This window comes from Sarcophilus harrisii, chromosome 4 (assembly GCF_902635505.1).
Source record: "Sarcophilus harrisii chromosome 4, mSarHar1.11, whole genome shotgun sequence".
NCBI lineage: Eukaryota > Metazoa > Chordata > Mammalia > Dasyuromorphia > Dasyuridae > Sarcophilus > Sarcophilus harrisii.
The window spans coordinates 186,304,518-186,328,426 of NC_045429.1; the positions used below are offsets into that span (position 1 = coordinate 186,304,518).

The following is a 23,909-nucleotide window of genomic DNA, read 5'->3' on the forward strand; positions in this document are numbered from 1 at the left end:
AAGTAGAATAGAATCCTATTTTGATAAGCCATTGTATGTTTAAAAAAAAACAAACCCAAGAACTAGAAATTCAAGGAGTCTAAGGAGCCATATGTTCCTTTTAAAATCTTTATACCTTGGGGAATTTTAATTTTAAGGAATGAGATTTCAAATACCTTTCAAAGGCAATGCATTACTATATTTATTCAGGCCATGATTGTATTTTCCATGCTTGTTTAGCCAGACCAAAATGAAATGTATGAATCAATATAAATACTAAGTGTGGTAGGATCATGGATTTAGATGTGGAAAGTTTAATCACTTCATTTTACAGATGAGGAAAATGAGGTACAAAAAAAAAATAGGTAGCTTCCCCAGAATCATATAGATGGTAAATGTCTGAGGCAGGATTTACACATAAATTTTCTTGACTATAAGCTCAGGACCCTGTTTGCTATGTCTTGGAAAACACAGATTCTTTATTCCCTAACCCCAGTAGGGATTTTTAGGATCTTTTGGGGGATGGAGAGGGGAGTGAATAGGTAGCAGTTTCTAGGAAAATAGGACTTGAGACCTTGCGTTATACTACTTTTCTACAATATCCTTAATAGACAATAATTATAGTATTTTTTGAAAATATGTGTAAATACTAATAGCAGAACAAGAGAAAGAAATTGAGAAGTTATTTGAAAAACCTCATCTTTTTTTAAATACCTATAACAAGAAGAGCTCATCACCTCCTAAGGCAACCTATTTTCCTGTTGGATGACTATATTCAATATAATATTTTTTCCTTAAGTTTAGCCAACATCTTCCTCTTTGCAATTTCCACTTACTGCTTCAAGTCCAGTTCTATGCCAGGATAGGACCAGAAGAGGTATTGTGCATTAAAAAAAACCAAGGGGGACCATCCTGAAAACAAATATCCAACTTCTCCCCTTCTTTCTTCATATATAACATAATAGGGAACTAGCTGTATATAAGTAAGGTAGCACGTGTAAAGCAAAACTGAAGAGAGGAAAAACATCCTGCTTTCCCCTGCCATATTTCTGTCAGAGCTGGGGATTATACTGGCATATTAATGCCTGTAACAGCATGAGAGTCAAGCCAGAGTGCTGTTCAGGAATCTCCTATTAATGAATGGTTGTCAGAGCAGTTACACAGAGACTCCCAGTCCCACTGCCAATCTCTGAACCTTTCCATCCCTCAGGAATGGAATTATTCCTAATGGGAAAAACAGCTGGAATTAAAGTAAGAGGTTGTTATTTTTTTCCTTTGGGGGTTCAAAGAAACTGAAGAATTATATTACAATATTTTGGCCTGATTTGCCTTATTTTTTTCCTAACCTAATGTGAAAAGTATATAGACTATAGTCTAGGGGATAATAGTGCCCCTGGTCAGCAATGTGGCACCTTGTCCTTAAAGAAGTTTGATTTGGTTTTACTTTTCTCCCTGGTATCATGATCAGAAATAGAGCAGTGATAATTATTCAACTATATAGAGTGTACTTTTTACTTTAAATAAAAATATTGTCATCTTTCTTAGTGGTATTGTTTTGAGGGGGAAAAAAATTATTCCTTCTCTTTTCTTCCCAATACTTTCCTATTTCCAAGTGACATTAGTGGAAAATACCTAGACTGAACTCCAATTCTGACTCTGTTTTTTAAGAACTATGTGTCTCTAAGTATGTCCTTTAACCTGTGCAAACCTTAATTTCTTATCTGAAAAGGGAAGTCATTAACATTATATAAGGTTCAGAGTCCTTTTTATGTTATTTTAAGATTCTATAATGCTATGACATCACTGTCTATATCCAGTGACAGACTAGACACAAGTATATGAAAAGGAACTAAAATGAGACTCTAGAGACTGCTGAAGTATTTTCATGAGAGAAGTCGCCACACTTATTAAATTCTTATGATGCTCAGGAAGTTAAATATATAACAACAATGACTGTTGTTCAGTCACTTCAGTCTTATTCATTTTTTTATTACCCTATCTGGGCTTTTTCTTGGCAAAGATTCTAAAATTGCTTGTTATTTCTTTCTTCAGCTCATTTTACAAAAGAGGAAACTAAGACAGATAAGGTTAAATGACTTGCCCAGGTTCACACAGCTAGTAGGTATCTGAGGTTGAATTTGAGCTCAGGTTTTCCTGATTCCTGGCCTGGCACTCTATCTGCTGAGCCACCTAACTGCCAATAATAACTATACTGTTTCTAAAAATTACCAAGAGGAATTAGATCTGAGATCATGTTTTTCCCTTGGGCAGATTTCCTGAAAAAACATATATAACTGGACCCATTAGGAGAGTAAGACTATCTTGGATATTTTGTTATAAAATTCTCATAAAAGTAGATCTGCCAGTGGTATCACTAGTTACCTTTAAATTTTTAATATTAAAATCTGTTGCCATCTTCAGTATTTGCATTAGGAACAACAAGCGGGACCAAAAAAATGATTAAAAAGTCCATACTCTAAAATAATAAGGAAAAGCAAGGTCAAGTAGAAAGTAAGACATGAAACTTAAAATGATATTCAACTGGTAATGAAAAACAACATAGGTATCTAACTTTTAAATGAAGGTTATTTTAAAAACAATTGATTTCAATTATAACTGGATGGGGAAAATGAAACTAAAATTACTAAAAAAAAAATTATTATTATGGCTATACACAATGGAGAATGAAAAATGTGACAATTATCCCATCCATATAACCACTATGTGTGATCCAGTCAGAAAGTACAGGCCCCAGACCTCTGAACTATTTAAGTTGACCATTTATACTGCTTCAATTTGTTTTCTAATTTTCAAATGGCTACTTCATGATTTTACCATAAAGCATGAAACTAAAGTATGTAAAGGAAGAATCTTTCTCTCAATTCTCCAGCATGAGGGACAATTCGCTAAAACTATAATGACTATTTTATTAAGTGGTAGGAAACCTTAAAGAAGTAACTCCTACTTCTTATATAAACAGTAGTTACATATTCCAATGAGATAGTGAGATTAAAGAAGTAATTGAGATTCAGGATCTGACCAAGATTCAATTCACATTTCTGTCCTTAAGACATCATTCTGCTAAACGAAAGCACGAACAGAAGCAGAATTAACTGGCTCCTTTTAAGTTAGATAATTGCAAATGCAAAATGAATATTATTCTGCAGCCAGAGAGCCAGAGGACAACTTGAGCCAATGAAATAATGGTAGCTGTGATAAATAATGTATGCACAATATCAAAAGCTGAATGAGAGAAAGAAATGGAGAGCCCATTTGAAAATTTGGAATTTGCTCAAAGCTGCTCCTAGAGTGACTCCCAAGAGGAAAGAAACAGATCAGTAATAAACTCTGTGGCTCTGTATAATTTATAAACTTTCTTCCTTTTCATTTCTAACATTGACCCTTTATGACTAACCAGAGAAACAACAAGCTAAATAGCTGCCATAGCCATTTGATGGAGCAATTTTAAACATACTAATGCAGCCTCTACTAACAAATGATGTCTATTTTCTTGTTAAGCTACACACCTACATTCCCTCTCCCCCACATTAAATTTGACAAAAGAAACACCAACTTCCATGCCCTTGTTCATATGCCCTTCTTCATTTCTTTCATTTTCATTATAGCTCTCTTAACCAACCATTATAACCAAAGAAAAGTTAATTCTTTATGACAATATTAGATTGCAGCACTCAGTTAATTTTTAAAATAGGATTGCCTCATGTTCCCTGACAGCAGGGCAAATTGAAAGCTAATCAGGGAAATCTTTTCTCAAGTGCCAGTATCTTTCCAAAGAGATTTCACATCTTACAATGAGAGGATTATATTTTTGCTTTATTAGATACTGTATATCATGCAACCATATTGAAAGAGGTCAGGTCTGTTTATAAAAGTATACGGATATAAAAATAAATAAATAAAAGTAGACAGACATTAACTATAAAATTCATTTAAAAGACTAGATTATTTGCCCCCATAATTTTCTTTTGGCATTTTCTGAATCCATTCTTCATTCTTTTCATGACCATCAGTCTCTTAAGTCCTTGCTGTCCTTCTAGGATACTACAATTCTCATTTTACTTCTACTGCTTTATTATCAAGCTTGCAGTGAAATATTGCAATCTTTCCTTTTGTTGTTCTTACCCTGCTAATCCTCAGTTTCTGTCTCTACTGTCTCCATTGTCTACTCTTACTTATGAGCCATCAAGAATTGATGAGATTAATTTAAAATACACACACATACACACACACACACAAAATTATACTAACTAGATTTAATATAAATTCATACAATCTAACCTAAACTCAATCCTCATTGCTAAAGTGCATTTTTCAAATATGGTTGTTTTTTCTAAAAGCTAAAAAGTTTAAAATATACAGATCCTGGGGTGGAAATATCCAGCTAGATATCAGAAGACCAACGTTTTAGTCCTAGTTCTGATATTTATTAGACATGTGACCTTGGACAGGTCACAAGCCTCAGTTTCGTTTTTAATGAATATTTTTTTTTAATTCCTGCTTCCTTCAAAGGGTTCTTTTGTATTTTAAATGAGATAAGTTATGTAAATAATTCAATATTCAAAGGGTCTGTGATTTTTGTTGGGTGTTTCCTCACATTGCAGATTTCAATTTCTCTCTGACTGTCTTAGAGAGTTAGTATGTTCAAAAACAATCCATCAGCCTGTAATCAGTCTGACATTGGGGCCTTTCTGAACTTGGATAACTGATTCTTAGAAAACAGGAATGCAATCAATCATTGTGCCCACATTTAAGGCTTCCATTTGGGGAACTTCTAAGAGCCTGCACTCTACTGGAATAATCTTTGATAAACAAGCATCACTTCCACACCCTGATGAGACATTAGTTTAAGAATTTGGAGAAGATAATTTGAGTATATATGAAAGCAGTTTAAAGTTCTGAAATCCTGTACAGATGTGAGGTCATATTTTGGTTAGATAAATTCACATCAATATTCATTGAATTAGATGTCCTTCATAGTAAAATCTATGACTGGTGAATATTTGGTTAGAGTTTATTGGTTTAGAAGGTTAATGTTACACTAAAACATAATGTCATTTGACTTTGGTGTTTGCCAGTCTTTAAAATGGGCCTGATTATTACTGAGTAGTAAGAAGAGTTAAAAAAAAAAAAAAAAAACTTTCGCATATTCTCTCTCTTGGCTTTCAATTAGATTCCCCCTCCTCTGCCCAAGTATGTTCCTACTTAAGAGTATCTACCACCTCCCCCTTGTTTTCATTCTTTCTTCTTATTAGCATCTAAATAATAGATGAAATGATGAGAAATGTAAAATTATGGATTATCTGGTTATTTTCATAAGGCAACTCTGAATTTTGAGAAAAATAATTCCCAGATACTGGTAGAAAGTCAAGATATTCTAGTGAAACTAGCATTTTTGGTGACCTCTCTATATATCCTCTCTAGAACAATATAAAAAATGCATCAAATCAAATACTGATCAGGGAAAACTAAAAAAAAGTCATAGTGAGTCACTTTTTTCCAGCCCAGGGCAGCTTAGGAATCTAGAGAGGTCAGTAGACACTGGGGAAAGGGCTGATGGAAGTAGTATTGGCTGCAGTCTCTGGCAACAGAAGTGGCATTTTTTTCTTGAAATTCTTCCCTTAAGATTTTAAATTTTTTAATGTCTGAGGAAATAGTAATTATCCTGATTTTTTACTGGCAAAAAGACATTTAAAGACTGAAAATAAGCAAAAAAGAAACTTCTAATTATCCTTTTTTCAGTCTTTGTTTTTCCTTTTTATTCTGTTAATAGTATCCCTTTTCTCTTCCCCAAAAAAAGTTTTTTTTTTTACCTTCAAAATTTAACTATTGTGAATATTACTGATATACTAAAAGATTAGGAAATCATTCTTTGAATTTTTTATGTAGCCTTATTTAAATTCTTTTGAATTTGGAATTGTCAAGACAATCAGCCTTCTTTGTCCATATGGGATCTTAAAATTCCCTAGATATGAGACTTCTAACTTTTGCCTATGTGCTTCAGGACTACAATGTTGGATCTTTAATCCTATGAATGTGATGTTCCCAGCAATCAATATAACCACACACTTTCATGATGTACAACTTTTGTCACTCAATACCTCTTCTTTAAACCAACCAAACAACATACTTGGAAAATTCTTTTATATCCCTTGATATTCCGATGAAACAATTGTTAATAAATTATCTCTCATTCTAGATATTAGTCTATCTCTTTTTCCCATCATATGTTTCTTTGATAATATCTTTCATATCTTTTTACCTTTCATTGTAATTCTTCACTAGTAATACACTACAGTTTTCTGGTGCCCACCATGAATGTATTAACTCTTGGATGACTTCTAATTTTGGTTCTTTGGAGAGAGGCATCCCATGTTTCACAGTTTTATAGCATCCCCAAAGAACAGGGATAGGAAATAGAAATGGACCTCTGAGTTTGGTATCAATAGTGTAAGGAACTATCAAAGAAGGAAACTCTCTGTCAATGTAGGTCACTATCTTTTTTGCAATATTTTATCTTAGAAAGCTACCTAGAATAATGACAGATTAAGTGATTTCCCCAGAGTCAATGGCCAGTATGTGTCAGAAGGGGTTCTTGGTCTTCTTGACTTACATGCTGGTTTTCTAGCCAAAGTAGCATGCTGCCACTAGAAAAATATTAATATTAAAAAGATGTTCCTTTCATACAAGGAAATATGAGTCCCTTAAGTATTACATTGTTTCCCAAAAGTAATTCAGCCTATTCTTCATCTTGTTTCACAATCTGGGACACAATTCAAAAGTGGACTTACAAAATATGTAGATGATGGACCAGTTCAGTGGATTGTTTCCCCACCTGAATAACACTGTGTGAAAAATAGACAATGTTCTTCCACTTGATCAATTTTGTGTGAATAGTTAGGACAAACATTTAAATGAAAGAAGTTTGAAAATGGCTAGAACTTGATGTAATCAGCACAATATCATCCATACCTGAAAGCTTCAATACAATCTCAGCTTTTGAGACTATTTTAATGGCCTGTTACAGCATTTTCTGATATTTAAGGGGGAAATGAGGTGACCCCTTCTTGGGCTGAATTGATTCAGGATAAAATAAAAATAAAATAAAAAGGAATACAAAAATAGCTACTTTTAGTACAACAGTAAAATCTCTTTAATTTCTACTCCTTGAGAGAGAGTATGAACTCTTGGCAATGCCTATAATCAGAAAGACTGAGAAACCATTAGTCCAAGTTCCATAAAGGGCCAGTAATATGAAAACCAGAATCAATGTTAAGTTTTATAAATCATGTCACCCAATTATATCCAGGTGAATATGAATTTACCAATCCATCCAACAATCACACCTTCTAATCTATTCTATTTGTTCTTAAAAGGTCTTCTCTCTTCCTTGTACTTGGGCTGGAGATGCTTGGTTTGGCTTATTGCCCGTAAATTTGTTATCCCAAGGGGCCCAGTGTTCTGCCTGCTACAAATACCCTCTGCTAAGCAGGTGAAAAAGGATAATGGTTGATGGGCTGAATTAAGTGAACAAATTCAACAGTCCAGTCTCCAGTTGCAAAATTTTTGGAAGGCAGCATTCTGAATGGTCTGGGAACTTAAAAATAAAATCACTAAGTACTTAAGAATAAGCTTACATTTGTTTTTCAACACAGTTACCTTATCAATGGCAGCTTTAGTATTTATTTTATTTTTTTCTTCTTCAAAGTCTATTGCAAAGAATGACTAATTCTTCTAGCACCCTGAAGGTAGATATTATTATCCCAATAAACAAATGACTCACTCCATTTCTGTTCAGGTCTCTGCCTCCACTGGCCCCTCACTCCAGTTCATGCTGTACTCTACTGTCAGGATAATCTTTTTCAAACATTCTGAACAAGTCAAGTCAATAGGTATTTATGAAGCACCTGTGATGCTAGGCACTGTGGGAAATACAAAAGAAACAGAAGATGGTACCACCCTTGGAAGAATTTGCAATCAGTAGAGGCAAGGAGATGTGCCTATGGGGAAAAAAAAAATCCAAGGCAGTAAATGATCAAGTGGAATGTGATATGGCAGCCCACTATAATAAGAGCTTGTATGTGGAGGAGGTGGAGCTTAAACAGGGCCTTCAAGGAAATGTAGGATTTGGATTGGCCAAGTGAAATGAAGAAGTCATTCCAGACAGAGGGAAACCCTTGAGAAAGAGCACCAAAGCAAGATTGAACATGTAGGGAACCATAAAGAAAGCAACTTGACTGGAGTGGAGGGTTCATGTTGGTAAGTACCTACAGATAACATCATTCTCGGATTGTTTTAACTTCCCAGCTAAGATATAAGTTCCTTTGGGGCTGAGTAAAATCCTGATACAGAGCAGGTATACTACCAGCTACCCACTTTGTACTCTGTAAATGAAGGGGATTGGTGAATGAAGAGACTTTAATTGAGAGAGGATGTTATCAGTAGGCAACCAGAAACTGTTATATCTATTCTTTAGCAGAAGAATAATAGAATAAAAATAGGATTTGTATAAAATTAATTAAGGCCAAATAATTAGGAAGGTGTGATAGTGGAAAATGAGCTTACAGGTCAAGAGAATCATAAGATCTAGTGCTGGCAGAGGCTGAAGAGATCACTATTCAATATCTATCTCTATTTTGTAAAGAAGCAAACAAAAAAAAAAACAATAAAAATAAGTAAAAAAGCAAACTGAGGAATAGAGAAGTTGAATCACCTGCCTGGGGTTAGATAGCTATTAAGTAGCAGAACTGGGATTAGAAATTAGGTCCTCTGATTGCAATTCCAGTGTTCTTTATTCTATAGCATACCTCTGAACTTGCCTTTTAAGGAGAAATCATAGGTGTTTTTTTTTTTTTTTTTGGGGGGGGGGGGGGAAAGCAGAAAGATCTTCCAGTCTAAGATGATTATTTTTCCAGAAGAAAAAAGCTAGTAGCATGATCTAACAGAAAGCACAGATTGCAACAAAATCAAGATTTTAAAATTTATAAAATGCTTTCCTCAAATTAGCTCTCTGTGAGATAAGGAATGAAAATATCCTCCCCATTTTCCAGATGGGGAAACTGAGACAGAAAGATTAAATATCTTAGCCCAAGGCATACAGATTGGTATTCAAACCTAGTTCTTCTTCAGGAAGGGGAACTACATAAGCAAAAACTAAGGACTGGAGATTGAACCAAATATACATGGAAAGTAATAATGAATGACTGACCGGAGGGTGTGTAAATAAATGTAGAAAACAAAGTTAGATAAGAAAGGGATAGGGAAGGGGAGAGGACTGGATTAATTAACCAAGTCCATTTCTTATTAAGCTCCAACATAAACATTTATTATCGTAATATTATATATTCGGTGAAATTTACATTTTATACCACCAATCTCTCCATTTTGTACTTGTAATAAGATTTGACTTAATGGTTTGGAGACCAATATAACAGTTTTCCCATAAGGGAGACTGGAAACCATTATTATATTATGAGAACTGATGCTCTTGAGACCTTCATGACAACATCCTTCCACACCTTTTCAATCTCTCCCCTCACCCTCCTCTCCACCTTAAGGAAGGGTATAAGGTTACATGTTTTCTCATGGAAAAATATGGATAATTTATACATATATATGTTTCTGAATATAAAATATTTATTACAAATATTGTTTGTATTATCTATGTATAATATATTCATAATTATGTATTTAAGTACATGGTTATATATTTTATATATTAATATATTTACATTTATATTAGTTTAGCATGGCTATATGCCTCAAAATAATATCTTTTCAACAGTTAGCTTGTGGACTACCTCCCACCTCCACCCAAATTCCTGGTGTGCCCTGAATCTTGATAGCCCCAGATAACCACCAAAATCAGGGTTTAAGTATCCTATTCTCAAAAGGGAATTTTGGAACACATTTCCCCTCCCTGGGAGCACAACCCTACTATGGGACTAAGTCCTGTACTCCCCAATTCAACACCACCCTTTTGTTAGTTTTATTCCAAGTTAGTGTGTATGTCTGAATTGTGTTTCAGAACCCTTACCTTCTCCTTTTCCTTCTTCCACTTACTTTCCTTATTGGTTGCTAATAAAACTAATCACTGAACTTGATCTCCATTATTTTACTTCTTATTTTCCACATCTGAACTCATCAAGGGATGTATTTTTTGCAAAGTGTCTGGTTAGCCCATGGGCCTCTCCCTAGACAAGAATTGGCTGATCAAACAAGAACTTTACCTATTGACAGCTAAACCTATGCTAGTGAACTTAGATGAACTCTTTGCCCTCTCAAGATGGCAAAACTTACACTTATTAATGTATAAATGATTGATAATAATTCAAAGTGTTGGCTAATGTAAAGATTTTTATCATAACAAGGATCAACATTCATTTCCTAACATTTATAAATGACTAGTATTAAAAATATTATTAATATAAATTTATCACTATAATAATACCTAGTTTTTCTGTAGTGCTTTAAGGTTTGCAAAGCTCTTTAAATGTTATTATATTTGATCCTTAAGAAAAAAAAACTTAAAAAAAATAATACATGCTGTTATTATCCCCATCTTACAAATAAGGAAGCTGAGACTTTGAGAGGTTAAGTGACTTGACAAGTCATATGCCTAATAGGTGTTTGAGGAAGGATTTGTAAGAGACTATTTTTAACTCCATGTCTGATGCTTTACCTGCTATACACATGCCTTCCTGCCTAATTCTCTGTTTGTTCAATATGTGCCCAACTTGATTGTCAGTTCTTTGAGGGTAAAACTCATAACAGTGCCTTATGTAGCCCTCTCCAGGTCCAGTAATATGCGTATTGTATAATGACTGTTCAAAAAACTCATTGAATACTAGAATGAATGAGTAAATTTTACCTTTTCCATCTCTTATTCACTGACAAAGTACATAAGGGAAATTCTCAAAAGGCAAAGATTATTTTAATAAAATTTTTCTAAAGAGAATGTTCTATGGTTTTTACTTTGTTTTTGGTTTCTGATCCTTTAGGTTATTATCTAGATTCATTAAAATTGCATTTTAATGATTTCTGAATTTTTCTGATAAAGAAATATAATTTTTTTTAGTAATAAAGACTAAATCAGAAGCTTTACATTTCTTCCAAAATTTAACAATAACACTAGTAAACTGACATCTTATTTCAAGCACAAAGGTATTTGAAGCAATTCTTATGAATAATTTTAGTCAGAGGAAGAAATCATGACTAATCTATTCAATTTCATAGAGATCCAAAAAATTCCATAAATAGAATTATTAGCCTAAACCTGTTTTTTTTAATATGATCCAGAAAAAGAATAACAATAAAGGGAAATCAGATTTCTTAAGAGTGATCCATCTTAGAAATAGTCAAATAGGGGGAAAATATCTTTGATCCATATATATCTGATAAAAGTCTGAAATTCTAAATACATAAGAACTAACAAATACATGATGATTAGGAACTAATCACCAATGGATAAGTTGTTAACATAAACAAACAGTTCTTAAAAGATTTGCAGAATTCTAATAATTATGTGAGAGATATTCACTGTATAAAGACTTGGCCCTGAAGCTAATTCAACCTGAATTCAAATCCTAGCTCTGCAATACACCAGCTATGAGAATGATTTGAGTAAGTCACATAACCTCACTAATTCCCAAAGTTAGATAACTTCCTAAGACAATTAATTTCAGGGAAAGTTCCAATTTGTTTTAGTAGAAGGAATTTCCTTATCTGGGAATTCCCAATTAAAAGTCTGCATAAATATCCCACAACCATATGAAAGAATTAGAGAATTCTCTAAATCACTAAAACTAAAATAATTGCAAATCAAATATCTATCTCTGAGGTCTCAACTTATACATAATCAACTGGCAAAAATTACAAAAGAATAAAATAGCTAATACTGTTGGAACTGCAGAAAGATAAGAACTGAAATTTATTTTGGGTAAAGTAATAATTTTTTTCAATAATCCTAGAAAATAATTTGGAATTATGATTTTTTTTAATGGCTAAAATATCCATACCGTTTGATTCAGAGATCTCACTGCCAGGAACATATTCCAAAGAGAGAAATGAAAAACAAAGAAATTTCCATATACACCAGAAATTTTATAAAAGCACTTTCTGGCAAAGAATTGGAAACAAAGTACAATAGATATCCATTGATTGTATTATGATTAAATTAATTGTGTCGCAAAAATATAAATGGAATGTTAGTGTGCCATAGCAATAAATATGAAGACTACAGTTAAGCATGGAAAGACAAACATTTATGCAGAATAAAAGAAAATAACATACATCATGATTACAACAAAATGATGAGGACAAAAAATCCTATATTTCATAGTTCATGGGAACTTTTTAAAATTTATAAAAATCAGAGCCATTAAAATGACAGGAAAAGATGATAAATATTGGAGGGGATATGGGATTGTTGGTGGAGTTGTGAACTTATCCAACCATCTGGAGAGCAATTTGGAACTATGCCCAAAGGGCTCTCTAACTGTGCATATCCTTTGATGTAATAGTATCTCTACTGGGCCTGTATCCCAAAAAGTTTGTAAAAAAGGGAAAGTGCAAAAATGTTTGTAGCAGCCCTTTTTATAGTGACAAAGAACTAGAAACTAAGTGGATGCCCATCAGTTGGGGAATGGCTGAATAAGTTATGGTATATGAGTGTTATGGAATATTATTGTTCTGTAAGAAATGACCAGCAGGATGACTTTAGAAAGGCCTGGAGAGACTTCCATGAAACTGATGCTGAGTGAAATGAGCAGAACCAGGAGAACATTGTACACAGAAACAACAGGATTATGCTATGATCAATTCTGATGGGCATGGCTCTTTTCAACAATGAGGTGATTCAGGCCAAGTCTGTTAGAATAACAGATCTGTGATAGAGCTATCTGCATCCTTAAGGAGGAATGTAAGACTGAATGTGGATCATAACATAGTATTTTTACCTTTTTTGTTGTTGTTTGTTTGCCTTTTGTTTTCTTTCTCATTTTTCCTTTTTTGATCTGATTGTTTTTGCACAGCATGATAAATGTGGAAATATATATATAGAAGAATTACACATGTTTAACATTTATTGGATTACTTGCGATTTAGGGGAGGACAAGGGAGAAAAAAAATGGAAAACAAGGTTTTGCAAGAGTGACTGTTGAAAATTATCTTTGCAAATATTTTGAAAATAAAAAGCTATTATTTAAAAAATAATAAGAGCCATTGCCCACCTTGTAAATGCCCAAAGTTTTCAAAAGAATGAGCTATCAATAGTCATATGAAAAAATGCTCCAAAAAACTAATAATTATACAAAAGCAAATTAAAGAAATTCTGAAATTCTAACTAATGGCCATCAGATTAACAAAGTTTATAGAAGAGAAATGTCAGTTGTTTTAGGAGTTGCAAGAAAATAGGCACATTAATGCATTATTTGTAAAGTGAATTAATTTGAACCTATGCCCCAAAAAAGTCATTATGTGTTAATCCTTTGACCTAGCAATACTACTACTAAGTCTCTAGCCTTAGTGAAATCAAAGAAGTAGGAAAAAGACATATATGTACTAATATTTTAGTAATGCTTTTTATAAAGAAATGCCATTCATTTGGAAGAACTGATGACCAAATTATGGCATTCAAATTAATGATGCTACAAGAAATGATAAATTTAACGATTTCAGAGAAATCTGGGAAGATTTATATGTAATCAATCATGCACAAATCAACAGAATGAGAACAATTTATATAATAATAAGATTCTAAAATAATATTTTGAAAGACTTTAGAACCTTAAACAATTCAGTGACCAACCAGTATTCCAAAGGACCTATAATGAAGAATCCTAACTATCTTTTGATTAAATGGGAATGTGTTCAAGATGCAGATTCATATGTGTGTGTATGTGGGTATATAAATATATAGATTTTTTTAGATGTGGTCAATATGGGAAGTTGATTTTACTTGACTATGCATATTTGTTACAAAGATTTTGTTTTTCATTTTCTTTGTCAATCTATTGGGAGTGAGATAGAGAAATTAGAATTTTATAAGTTGAAAATTAAAATAAATAATTTTAAATTTAAATTTAAATTTGTCCCAAATGAAGAGATGAAAATTCCAGCTCTGTCCATTCATTGAAGACATTTGTGGATATGATTGTAGGAAATTGCTACTTTCAAAATCAGTTTATACATTAGTTTGACTAAAGTATTTTTTTCTTCTCTTTTTTAAATTTTTTATTATGAGAGATAACTTGCTAGGTATGGGAATGGAGGAATATGTTTGGAAATGAAAAGTGATATAAAACAAAAAGTATTTTAGAAGCTTCAGGGGAAAAGAAAGTTACTTTTTTAAACTAACTATCAAGACAACCCTATAGAAATTGCACTGAGAATTAATGAGATGTAATAGAAAGAGAATGAGAAAAATACCAGTTCTGCTTGGCTTTGCTGTGTGACCTTGAACAAGTCATTTGCCTTTTTGAGCTTCTATTTCCTTACCTATAAAATTGGTGATTTCCACTGTATGACCTCTAATGTCCCCTTTTATCTGGAAAATCCTTATTCCAGTATATTGAGGTATTTTCTTAAAGTTGACACTATCTTTTCTGTGTGAGTCTTTTTTTCTTCCTTTCATTTGTTTTTTTTTAATTAAAAATATAATTAAAATAACATTGGTATGCTAAAGATATTATATGACTAAATAGGAATTTATGTTTTCATGTTCACTCTATTCATTTGAGATAAAACTATCAAATGACAGGCAACAAAGCCATTCAAATCTCAAGTTGTATATATTCTTCTTTCTGACAATATCCTTTTACTTGAAGTGATTTAGAAGAAATTATGTGATTGCCCCACATTGTCATTTATTATGGACATTGTTGAACAGTTTCTAACTTGTTTATTTTATTTTCTATATGTGTCTCCTGATCTTAAATCACCAAGTCTTTTTTTTCTAAATCTTTATAAAGATATAAATAAAGGTTGGGGTCATTTTCTTTTTAGTTCAGGGATGGGGTAAACATTCCTTCATCATACATAAGAACCAGTTGACTTCTATTAACCAATATAAATTGATATATCACCACTTTGCTCTTGGGGGGTTTCTATATTTTGGTCTATATAGATTGAAGAAGTCCTGAAGATTGATGGAGGGCCATGCTATTCAAACAGCAGGCGTTGCTGAGACAGAAGCTCTTTGTGCTGGGAAGTCTTGCTATTGGAAGTCTTCTATATCTAGTTGCCAGAGTTGGGAGCTTGGATAGGTAGGTTGAATACCCTACATACATTAACACACATACACACACATGCACACATGTACACATGCACATTTAATGTGTATATATTACATATGTTTGTATATATACATTGTATACAATATATACATTGTATATGTTATGTGTGTATATACATGTATGTATCCATCTGTATATGTATTGTGCTATGGAGTCAATATTGATTTATGTTTCTATATGACATCTTTTTCAGCATGTCCATTTATTTTCTTTATCCAAAATTCCTATGAAATATTCCTTCTGCAGTTTTGAATAATGAACCTTCTTATGGAGTGGGGGAAAAAAGAAAAGAAAAAAAGTTTCAAGTCGCCCAAGTCCTGATATTTGTCCATATGCATTTGTATTCTGCAGGCACAGGCAATTGTTTGTAAAAGGAATATAAAACAGTGTATGGTAAAAATGTAATTCCAGAAGCTCATTCTGATCTGCATGCATCTGTATTGACCTCTAGCCTTAACAAAAACAGCGATGATGTATTTATGTATCATCTCCAAATTTATGAGTGGGCAATTAATGTGTTACTATAATAGTTAAAATTATGTATGAGCTTGCAAAGGAACTCGTCAAGTTTGGAAATCCTATTGCACTTGAAAGATGGCTGCAGGCTTGGAGAATTTTAACTATGTTAATTAGCTCAGCTTTCAATCAGGCTCTGAATGTACCAGGCAAAGAGCCTATCTTTCTGAGAGATTACTCTAGAAAATCCAAAGAAAAGAAATTAGCAGAGGGTAAGGATATATCTCTAAGCAGGCAAGCACTTGAAATGTTATCAGGGATATGAGAGTCCCAACACTACCAAATGGCTTCACACTGAATAACTTAGGAAAGTCCTGGATTCTCAATGATAGGGGAAGAACAGAAAAGCTAATTTCTGAAATAAGAATAAACTGAAAGAAACTGGGGTCCCCAAAGGTTAAAGAAATATTGGTTGAAATAGACAAGCTGTGCCATTCTCACTTCTTGACTCTGTAAAATCCATTTCCTCCACTGCAAAGATTGAAGTTCTGAAATCCTGCTGCTTCCTCTACTAATCCAGTATCCATTGTTCTGAAAATGCAGCCGGGCTTAAAATTGAAATGATAGCCAACTTTCAGCTTTCCTTCTCTAACCAAGTCCTGGAACAGGACCTACATGTCTGAGTCCTCAAAGTTTAAGCAACAAAAACTTTATGATTATCCAGCCAGAGCAGAGATTGAAATTGTATAGAGTCCTTTTGACAATTTAATTCCAAATGCCTAACTAGGCTCCCCACTAATTAGAAACAAGTCATGGCTAGTGATCCTATGAGCTGCTAAGGGACAGTAGTTTCACAAGCTGATGTTTGCCTACCAATAAAATACCATAACCTGAAGTTTGGCTCTCTAGCTGCATCATTGCTTTCTTATTATTAGTTGCTCCTAATAATTTGCATTTTTCCCAGTCATTACTTCTTTCATCTCTTTTTTCTCCCTGATGCAAATAAATCTGATCTTTTTTGTAAGGGTTTGCATTGCCCAGTGGACTTCTCCAGAAACTCTTTGCTTGAAAATGTGGCCAGATTATGTATGGGAATAGTGAAGTTTCTCAGAAAGTTACTTTCCTATCAATAATCTAGATGACTACATTCCACAGTATATTTACATATATTATAAATATAAATATATAGTATTTGAAGACCTGTATCCTGAAATATTTTCTTTTAATGAAATAATACTATGTTTCTCTAAAGTACTATTTTTGATTTCTGCACTTACCATAGCTTTTACAATCTGAAGAGGCTTTCAGGATCATCTAGTTCAAGTCTCTCATTTTTCAGATGATGAAACTGAGACAGAGAGAGATGAAATCATTTTTCCAAAGTCACATAGGTAGTTAGCTAGTTATAAGCAAACTGAGGATTTGAATCCAGGCCTCTTAACTTCAAATCTAGTGCTCTCTTTTCTATACCACACTACCTGCTTACAGACAAAGGAAAAGCAAGCAACATCTAAATGTTTGCCTTTTGAGAGTAACGAAGTAAGGATGGTTCAAGAAAGGCTTTACTTTAGCAGAGTGACTAGAAACTTCATTCAGTAGGATTTAATTAAATGTGTTCGTATGGCCAACATTATCTCCTCTTGAAAAAGAGGCTTAACCTGATTTGTTAGGTCAACTTGAGAAAATTAAGACTGAATTTCAGAAATATATTATACCCTCAGGATGAGACAATTATTGGATTATAGGATCACAGGTTCAAAGTTGGAAGACATTTTAGAGTCATTCAATAATCATGTAAGTGTTTACTAGCACAAGCATCCTACTAATACTGGGTATACAAAGAAAGGGGAAAAAAAAACATGATTCCTGCCTTCAAGGAGCTCACAGTCTAAAGAAGGACATATAATGCAAACAATTATGTAAAAATAAAATATATATAATGAATATATATACATATATATATATATAAAACATAAAATGGAAAATAAACTTAGAGATAAGGAACTAGTAGAGAAAAGTTGGAGTTCATGATTACCTAGGACTTCAAATAAGTCTTGAGGGAAGTCAGGAGACAGAGATAAAAAAGAAAAGAAAATTCCAGATATGGGAATAACCAATGAAAAAGCACAGATTGAGAAATATTATGTCTTGTGCAAGGAACAGAGAGTAGAATAAAGTATAAAAAGACCAGAAAGGTACAAAAGACCAGACTATGAAAGACTTTAAAAGTTCCTCAGTAATTATCTAGTCTAACAGCCTCATATAATAGATATAGAAATCGAGGTCTACCAAGAAAAATTAACTTAGTCTAAGATCACATAGGTGCAAACAAGCAAAGTCAGGGTTTTGATCCCTGTCTTTTGCTTCAAATTCACTTCTCTTTCCATATTACCATCTGCCTTTGCCATACCTTGTGAAATTGTTGATCTGATCAAATTCTTTCATCAACCATTTATAAAGTATTTATTATGTTCAGTGCCCAGTGCTTGCTGAGATATATACTCAGTCTCTGTTCTGAGAAGCTTTATCTAGTAAAGAGAGAAAAGAAATATGAACACAAATATGCTACAAAGTAGGCTGTGCTCAATGCATGGGAGAACTATATAATAAAGTGTTAAGATATGAGATCATATTATCTCTTTACAATGATCATAATCTCCTCCTTCAGCAAAGGTAGTTAATCATTTTGCAGAACTGCGTAAGGAAAAACTTTACTTTCATACTCCATCCTTGTCATTCATTTAGATTCTCTTGGAAATATCAGCTAATAAAAATAATAGCCCAACCTGTGACTGAAAAACTCACAAATGTAGATTAAACCAAGTTAATATGTACTTGGGAAATATTTCACAAAAATATAAATATAATAAAACGTGGGTAATGTTAATTTGTAATTTACTAAATCAATATACTGACCTGATTTGGGGGGTAGAAGTGGGAGAAAAGAAAAATGGGGAAAAGGAAGAAAGAAATTTACATATTGACTTTATTATGTATTTAAAAGGAATAGCAAGTTTCATATATAAACATCTTTTTTCGTTATCCCATGTTATGAAATTTTTTAAAAAGAAAATTAGCTTAATTTCCCCCATAACTTAGCTTGGGTAGTGTTACTCTAAGTCAGGGGTCCTCAAACTTTTTAAATAGGGGGTCAGTTCACTGTCCCTCATGCTGTTGGAGGGCCGAACTATAGTACAAACAAAAACTTTGTTTTGTGGGCCTTTAAATAAAGAAATTTCATAGCCCTGGGTGAGGGGGATAAACATCCTCAGCTGCTGCATCTGACCCGAGGGCCATAGTTTGAGGACCCCTGCTCTAAGTTTTTATTCACAAGCAGGAAAAACATGGAACTATCCAGCTCCATCTTTGGAATAGTTGACTGCAAATTTGCACAGGTACTCAATGAAACATACTGCACTTGCTATTGAAAGTTGAGGTTTTTTTTTTTAAATGTTCATACTTTGAGGCTCAAGAAACCTCACGGAAATGAATAGAGAACCAGTTTTGAAATCAAGAAGACTTGGGTACAATTCCTGCCTCTGACACATATTCAGACTGTTCAGTGCACACTCATGAGTTTTGCAGTCTTGTGTGGGACACAAGTTTGACATTCTACTTTAGATAACTATATAAGATCTTAAGTTGGAAAGAGTCAACCTGCATTAATATAGATAGATTTCTCACCTGAGATTTATCTACAACAGTGAAATCACAAGTCTCCTCAGTCAACTAGAATTTATTAAGCTCCTGTGATGTGTCAGGCACTGTGCTAAATGCTGGAGATGCAAAGAATGGCCAAAGGCAGACTTGCCCTGAAACAGCCTACAGTCCCATGGTGGAGTTTACAGTCTAATCACCCTATCTTTTCTACTGAATCACAAGGTTGAGAGGAGGGGGAACTCTTGATCTCTTTAGATAAATAGACACAGAGAAGCAAAGAATACCCTACATACTTCTGCATATCCCTCTGCATGCTTAAGTACAAAAATTGTCAAGTTTACATGTACTGGAGGACTTAGTGATTTTTAATATTAATAGATTGCATGTTGTTGCAGATAATTGTAGGTGAGACCCAGGATTGGTTTTATGTGTGTGTGTGTGTGTGTGTGTGTGTGTGTGTGTGTGTGTGTTTCATCAGATGTAAAAGCTTTTTAGAATGTTCAAATACCAAAAAAGTACAAGGAAATTGGGCATCCCAAAAATACTCATCAAAGATTTTAAATCTGCCACATTTGAACATTTTCCAAATGATGCTAACCAGCAAGCTATTTAAAAAGCCATTAATATGACTGATGTTGTTTGTCCATCTTTCACTATAAGCACAAGTATATGCTGTAGTCAATTAAGTGCCTGGTGAATAAAAAAAAAAAATTTAAGGAGCAATAATAAAAAAAGAAAGCTCATCAATTATATGTGCTCTATTAAATATTAAGTTCCCTAATATAAAATTTCTCAAACATGCTCTTTGTGAATTTCAGCAGTCTGAGAGGTGAGTGGGTTTTTTGTTTTAGGGGTTTTTTTGTGCTTTTAAAAGTCTTTGCTCACTCTGTCTTGAAAATGAGAAAAGTGAAGAATTAATTTTAATGAGTGTCTTAACATCTCCATTTGTTGCTTGCAGACTACAACCCATTTGCCCAATTGAAGGTCGATTTGGAGCCCGCAGTCAGGCTGAGATCCCACTTCGGGCACTGCAATTCAAACGTGGCCTTCTCCACGAGTTCCGGAAAGGCAACGCCACCAAGGAGCAGATTCGACTCCATAACCTGGTCCAGCAACTCCCAAAAGCTATCATCATTGGGGTGAGGAAAGGAGGTACCAGAGCCCTACTTGAGATGCTAAATCTCCATCCTGCTGTGGTTAAAGCCTCCCAGGAAATCCACTTTTTTGATAATGATGAGAATTATGCCAAGGGCATTGAGTGGTACAGGAAGAAAATGCCATTTTCATACCCTCAGCAAATCACCATTGAGAAGAGTCCTGCCTATTTTATTACAGAAGAAGTACCAGAAAGGATTTACAAAATGAACTCATCTATCAAGTTGCTGATCATTGTCAGGGAACCCACAACAAGAGCTATTTCTGATTACACTCAGGTGCTAGAGGGGAAGGAGAGGAAGAATAAAACCTACTACAAATTTGAAAAGCTGGCAATAGACTCTAATACCTGTGAAGTGAACACTAAATATAAGGCTGTGAGGACCAGCATCTATACAAAACATCTGGAGAGATGGCTGAAATACTTTCCAATTGAGCAGTTTCACATAGTAGATGGAGATCGACTCATTACAGAACCACTGCCAGAACTCCAGTTAGTGGAGAAGTTCCTCAATCTTCCTCCCAGGATCAGTCAATACAATTTATACTTCAATGCTACAAGGGGGTTTTACTGCCTGCGGTTTAACATTGTCTTTAACAAGTGCCTGGCAGGCAGCAAGGGACGCATTCATCCAGAGGTAGATCCCTCTGTAATTACCAAATTGCGCAAATTCTTTCACCCTTTCAATCAAAAATTCTACCAGATCACTGGGAGAACATTGAACTGGCCCTAAATGAATATATTCTACAACACTGTGTGTTGCACCAGGAGGGACACAGTGTCTTCTTTAGATTCAAATATGCACTTTTCCAAAACACAGCTATAAAGTCTTTTTTTTTTCACCCCATGAATACTTGTACATATGCAGTGTGTGACCAAATATACAGCGGGACCCATTTTTTTCTACTGAGAAGTAAACTGAAAACAATTTAATCTCTACATAGTTGTATCTTTTTTTAGGCTATTTAGAAAAAGAAGAGGTGGTATTTGAGAGTGGTAAATGAATTCAGCTCTTCTTCAAAGAGTTAGTCTTCCTTTGACTCAAAGTTATCACTTGCCATTTTCATAGATCTAAGCCAAATGATTAATATATGAGAATATACATTGGGTTGTGAAGCTTCAGGATAGATCAGGAAGTATAGGATGAAGAACATATAAGATATGCATATTTCTAAGGGAATACTGACTCTTTCATTCAGATGCTGAATTAGTGCCGTAAAACTGAGTCATATACTGTTTTTGTCTTTTTTCTAAGAATGTCTTATCTCATAACAATTTGACATCGTTCCAAAGTTCTCATAGTGAGTTTGCACTATTGTTTTTTCGTATGGACTATTGTGTCACCCATAGCATGTCAATCACATGTCCAAGAGTCCAACCTTTTACCCTCTATGTTGTACGTCAACAAAGAGAAATGTTGTGTACATAGTGTACATTGCTTGTAAATACTGGTTTCACAATAAGTAATTCTATTTTGTAAACTGAATATGGCTATTTAATTTATTGTGGAAATTAAATTTATTGTGGTATTTAAAAAGGGAATGGATTAAAATGACTATATGTGAAATTTCTTTTCAATTTATTTTCCTATACCTCCTGCTGACTCTATAGGTCATCAATGTGTGTCTGCAGATGAAAGGGTATAAGAAGTATGTACACTCCTCCTTTTAATATTTTACCCTTGAGGAAATGTATTTGTGAAGTGAAGCAAAAAATCTCAGCCATCTGGAAATCAGGTCTAATAACCATCTCAGAGAATACTAGTGCTAATCAGCTACAACTTTGCAACAATTAATTCATTCCCTCACATTTGCTTCCCTTGTGCTAGAAGAGCAACAAGGAACATATGAATAGAACAAGGCATAGTGTTAACAACAAAACATTTTCCTGGATGCTCTAATCAAAGTCAGCCCAGCAGAGAAATTAGATCAAATAAGATGAGACCATTTCTACAATCTGTTTAGACCAAAAGCTGCTGATGTTTCAGAAAAGAAGGCAAGATTTCAATCCTCACTCTTTGAAATGAAAATATATTAGACTGCTCAAAAATGATCAAGTTGCAGGCAGTGTAGTTATTACCAGCATCAACATATGGCTCATTTTTTTTCATCCAGGGAAATGAATACTAAATTGTGTGTCTTACAAACATTAGACATACTGTATTATGCTTAAATATGTATCAGAAAAACAAGGAAAGAGGTGTAAACAAAAACAAACTACATTTCCATGGTTTCAAAGGATCTTAGATTTAGTTAGAACAGACGAGCTCTACCTGTTTTTACAGGTAAGGATACTGACACCCAAAAAGATCCACTCAGTGTCACACAGGTAATAAGTGGCAGAGGAGGAATTTGAATCCAGGTCCACAGACTCTAGCTCCAGGACTCTTTTTCTTACACAGTTCTGCCTCTCTCAAAAGCTGTACAAGGACAGATGTTTTAGAAAACATGGACCAATAAGATATTGGTAGGCACTATAGAAATAAGTCAATTAAAATGACCAGGCTACAAGAAGGTTGTAGTTCCCCAAAGGATATTTGTCCTATTCCATGATTTGACAATGTGCTTTTATGAATAAGTGGCTTTTCCATTTCCAGTAATACTCCACATTGCTAGTCTAGTTGTGATATTTTAATCACCTATGCAAGTTTAATTAATAACAGATGCCATTTCTCTCAGTGTCTGCATAGACCTGCCACTCAGAACACATGTTTAGGGCTAAGGGCTCACACTATATATTCTGCTAAGAGGATTCCAGGGTGACATTCCAAGATCTAATGTATAAAAAAAAAAATTTTCTTCTTGAGTGATAAACAAAGTCAGATTTAAAAACATGAGTCTAATTCTTCCTAATACCCAAACATAGGAGAACAATTTTAGAGCATGGAGGCCTTGTTGATGTTCTTTGTTTAATCAGTGGATCCATCTTTCATCCTTCTACATTTCACTAACATATACCTATATGCCAAAAAACAGGAATTAGCTATCTATTACCACAATTATAAAAGTATTTTCAAAAGTTTGCTGGTAAAAGATTAAGAACCAGCTTACTGTATGTATGTATACACATATATAGATATATGTATGTATGTATATACATATATATTTATACACATATGTAGATATATGTACATGACAGATTTTTAAATTTAACCTGCACTATTAACATTTTCCCATCATTTTCTTGAGCTTAGACAATCAACAAAAGAAAAAAATCAAACTGATTTGTAGTGTTGGTCAATTTTCAATGTATAAATGCTCATGCTGAAAATTTAAAAATCAACATTCATGATCCAGTAAGAGCTGATTCCAACACCCCTGATTTCTTTGAATAAAGAAGCAACATGG

The 23,909-nt window shown here is 33.7% G+C and overlaps 1 protein-coding gene across 2 annotated transcripts in view; it reads left to right on the forward strand.

The window, feature by feature from the left end:
* The window catches only part of HS3ST5 (heparan sulfate-glucosamine 3-sulfotransferase 5), a 293,703-nt gene extending 270,048 nt beyond the window's left edge, over positions 1-23,655 (forward strand). For both annotated transcript variants that reach the window (XM_023503177.2, XM_003769372.3), the window contains 2 exons: positions 15,122-15,260; positions 20,365-23,655. In XM_023503177.2, coding sequence (XP_023358945.1) covers positions 15,154-15,260; positions 20,365-21,295 — 1,038 coding nt within the window. In that variant the 5' untranslated portion in view covers positions 15,122-15,153 and the 3' untranslated portion in view covers positions 21,296-23,655. The remainder of the gene's footprint in view (positions 1-15,121; positions 15,261-20,364) is intronic.
* Positions 23,656-23,909: the final 254 nt, after the last annotated feature.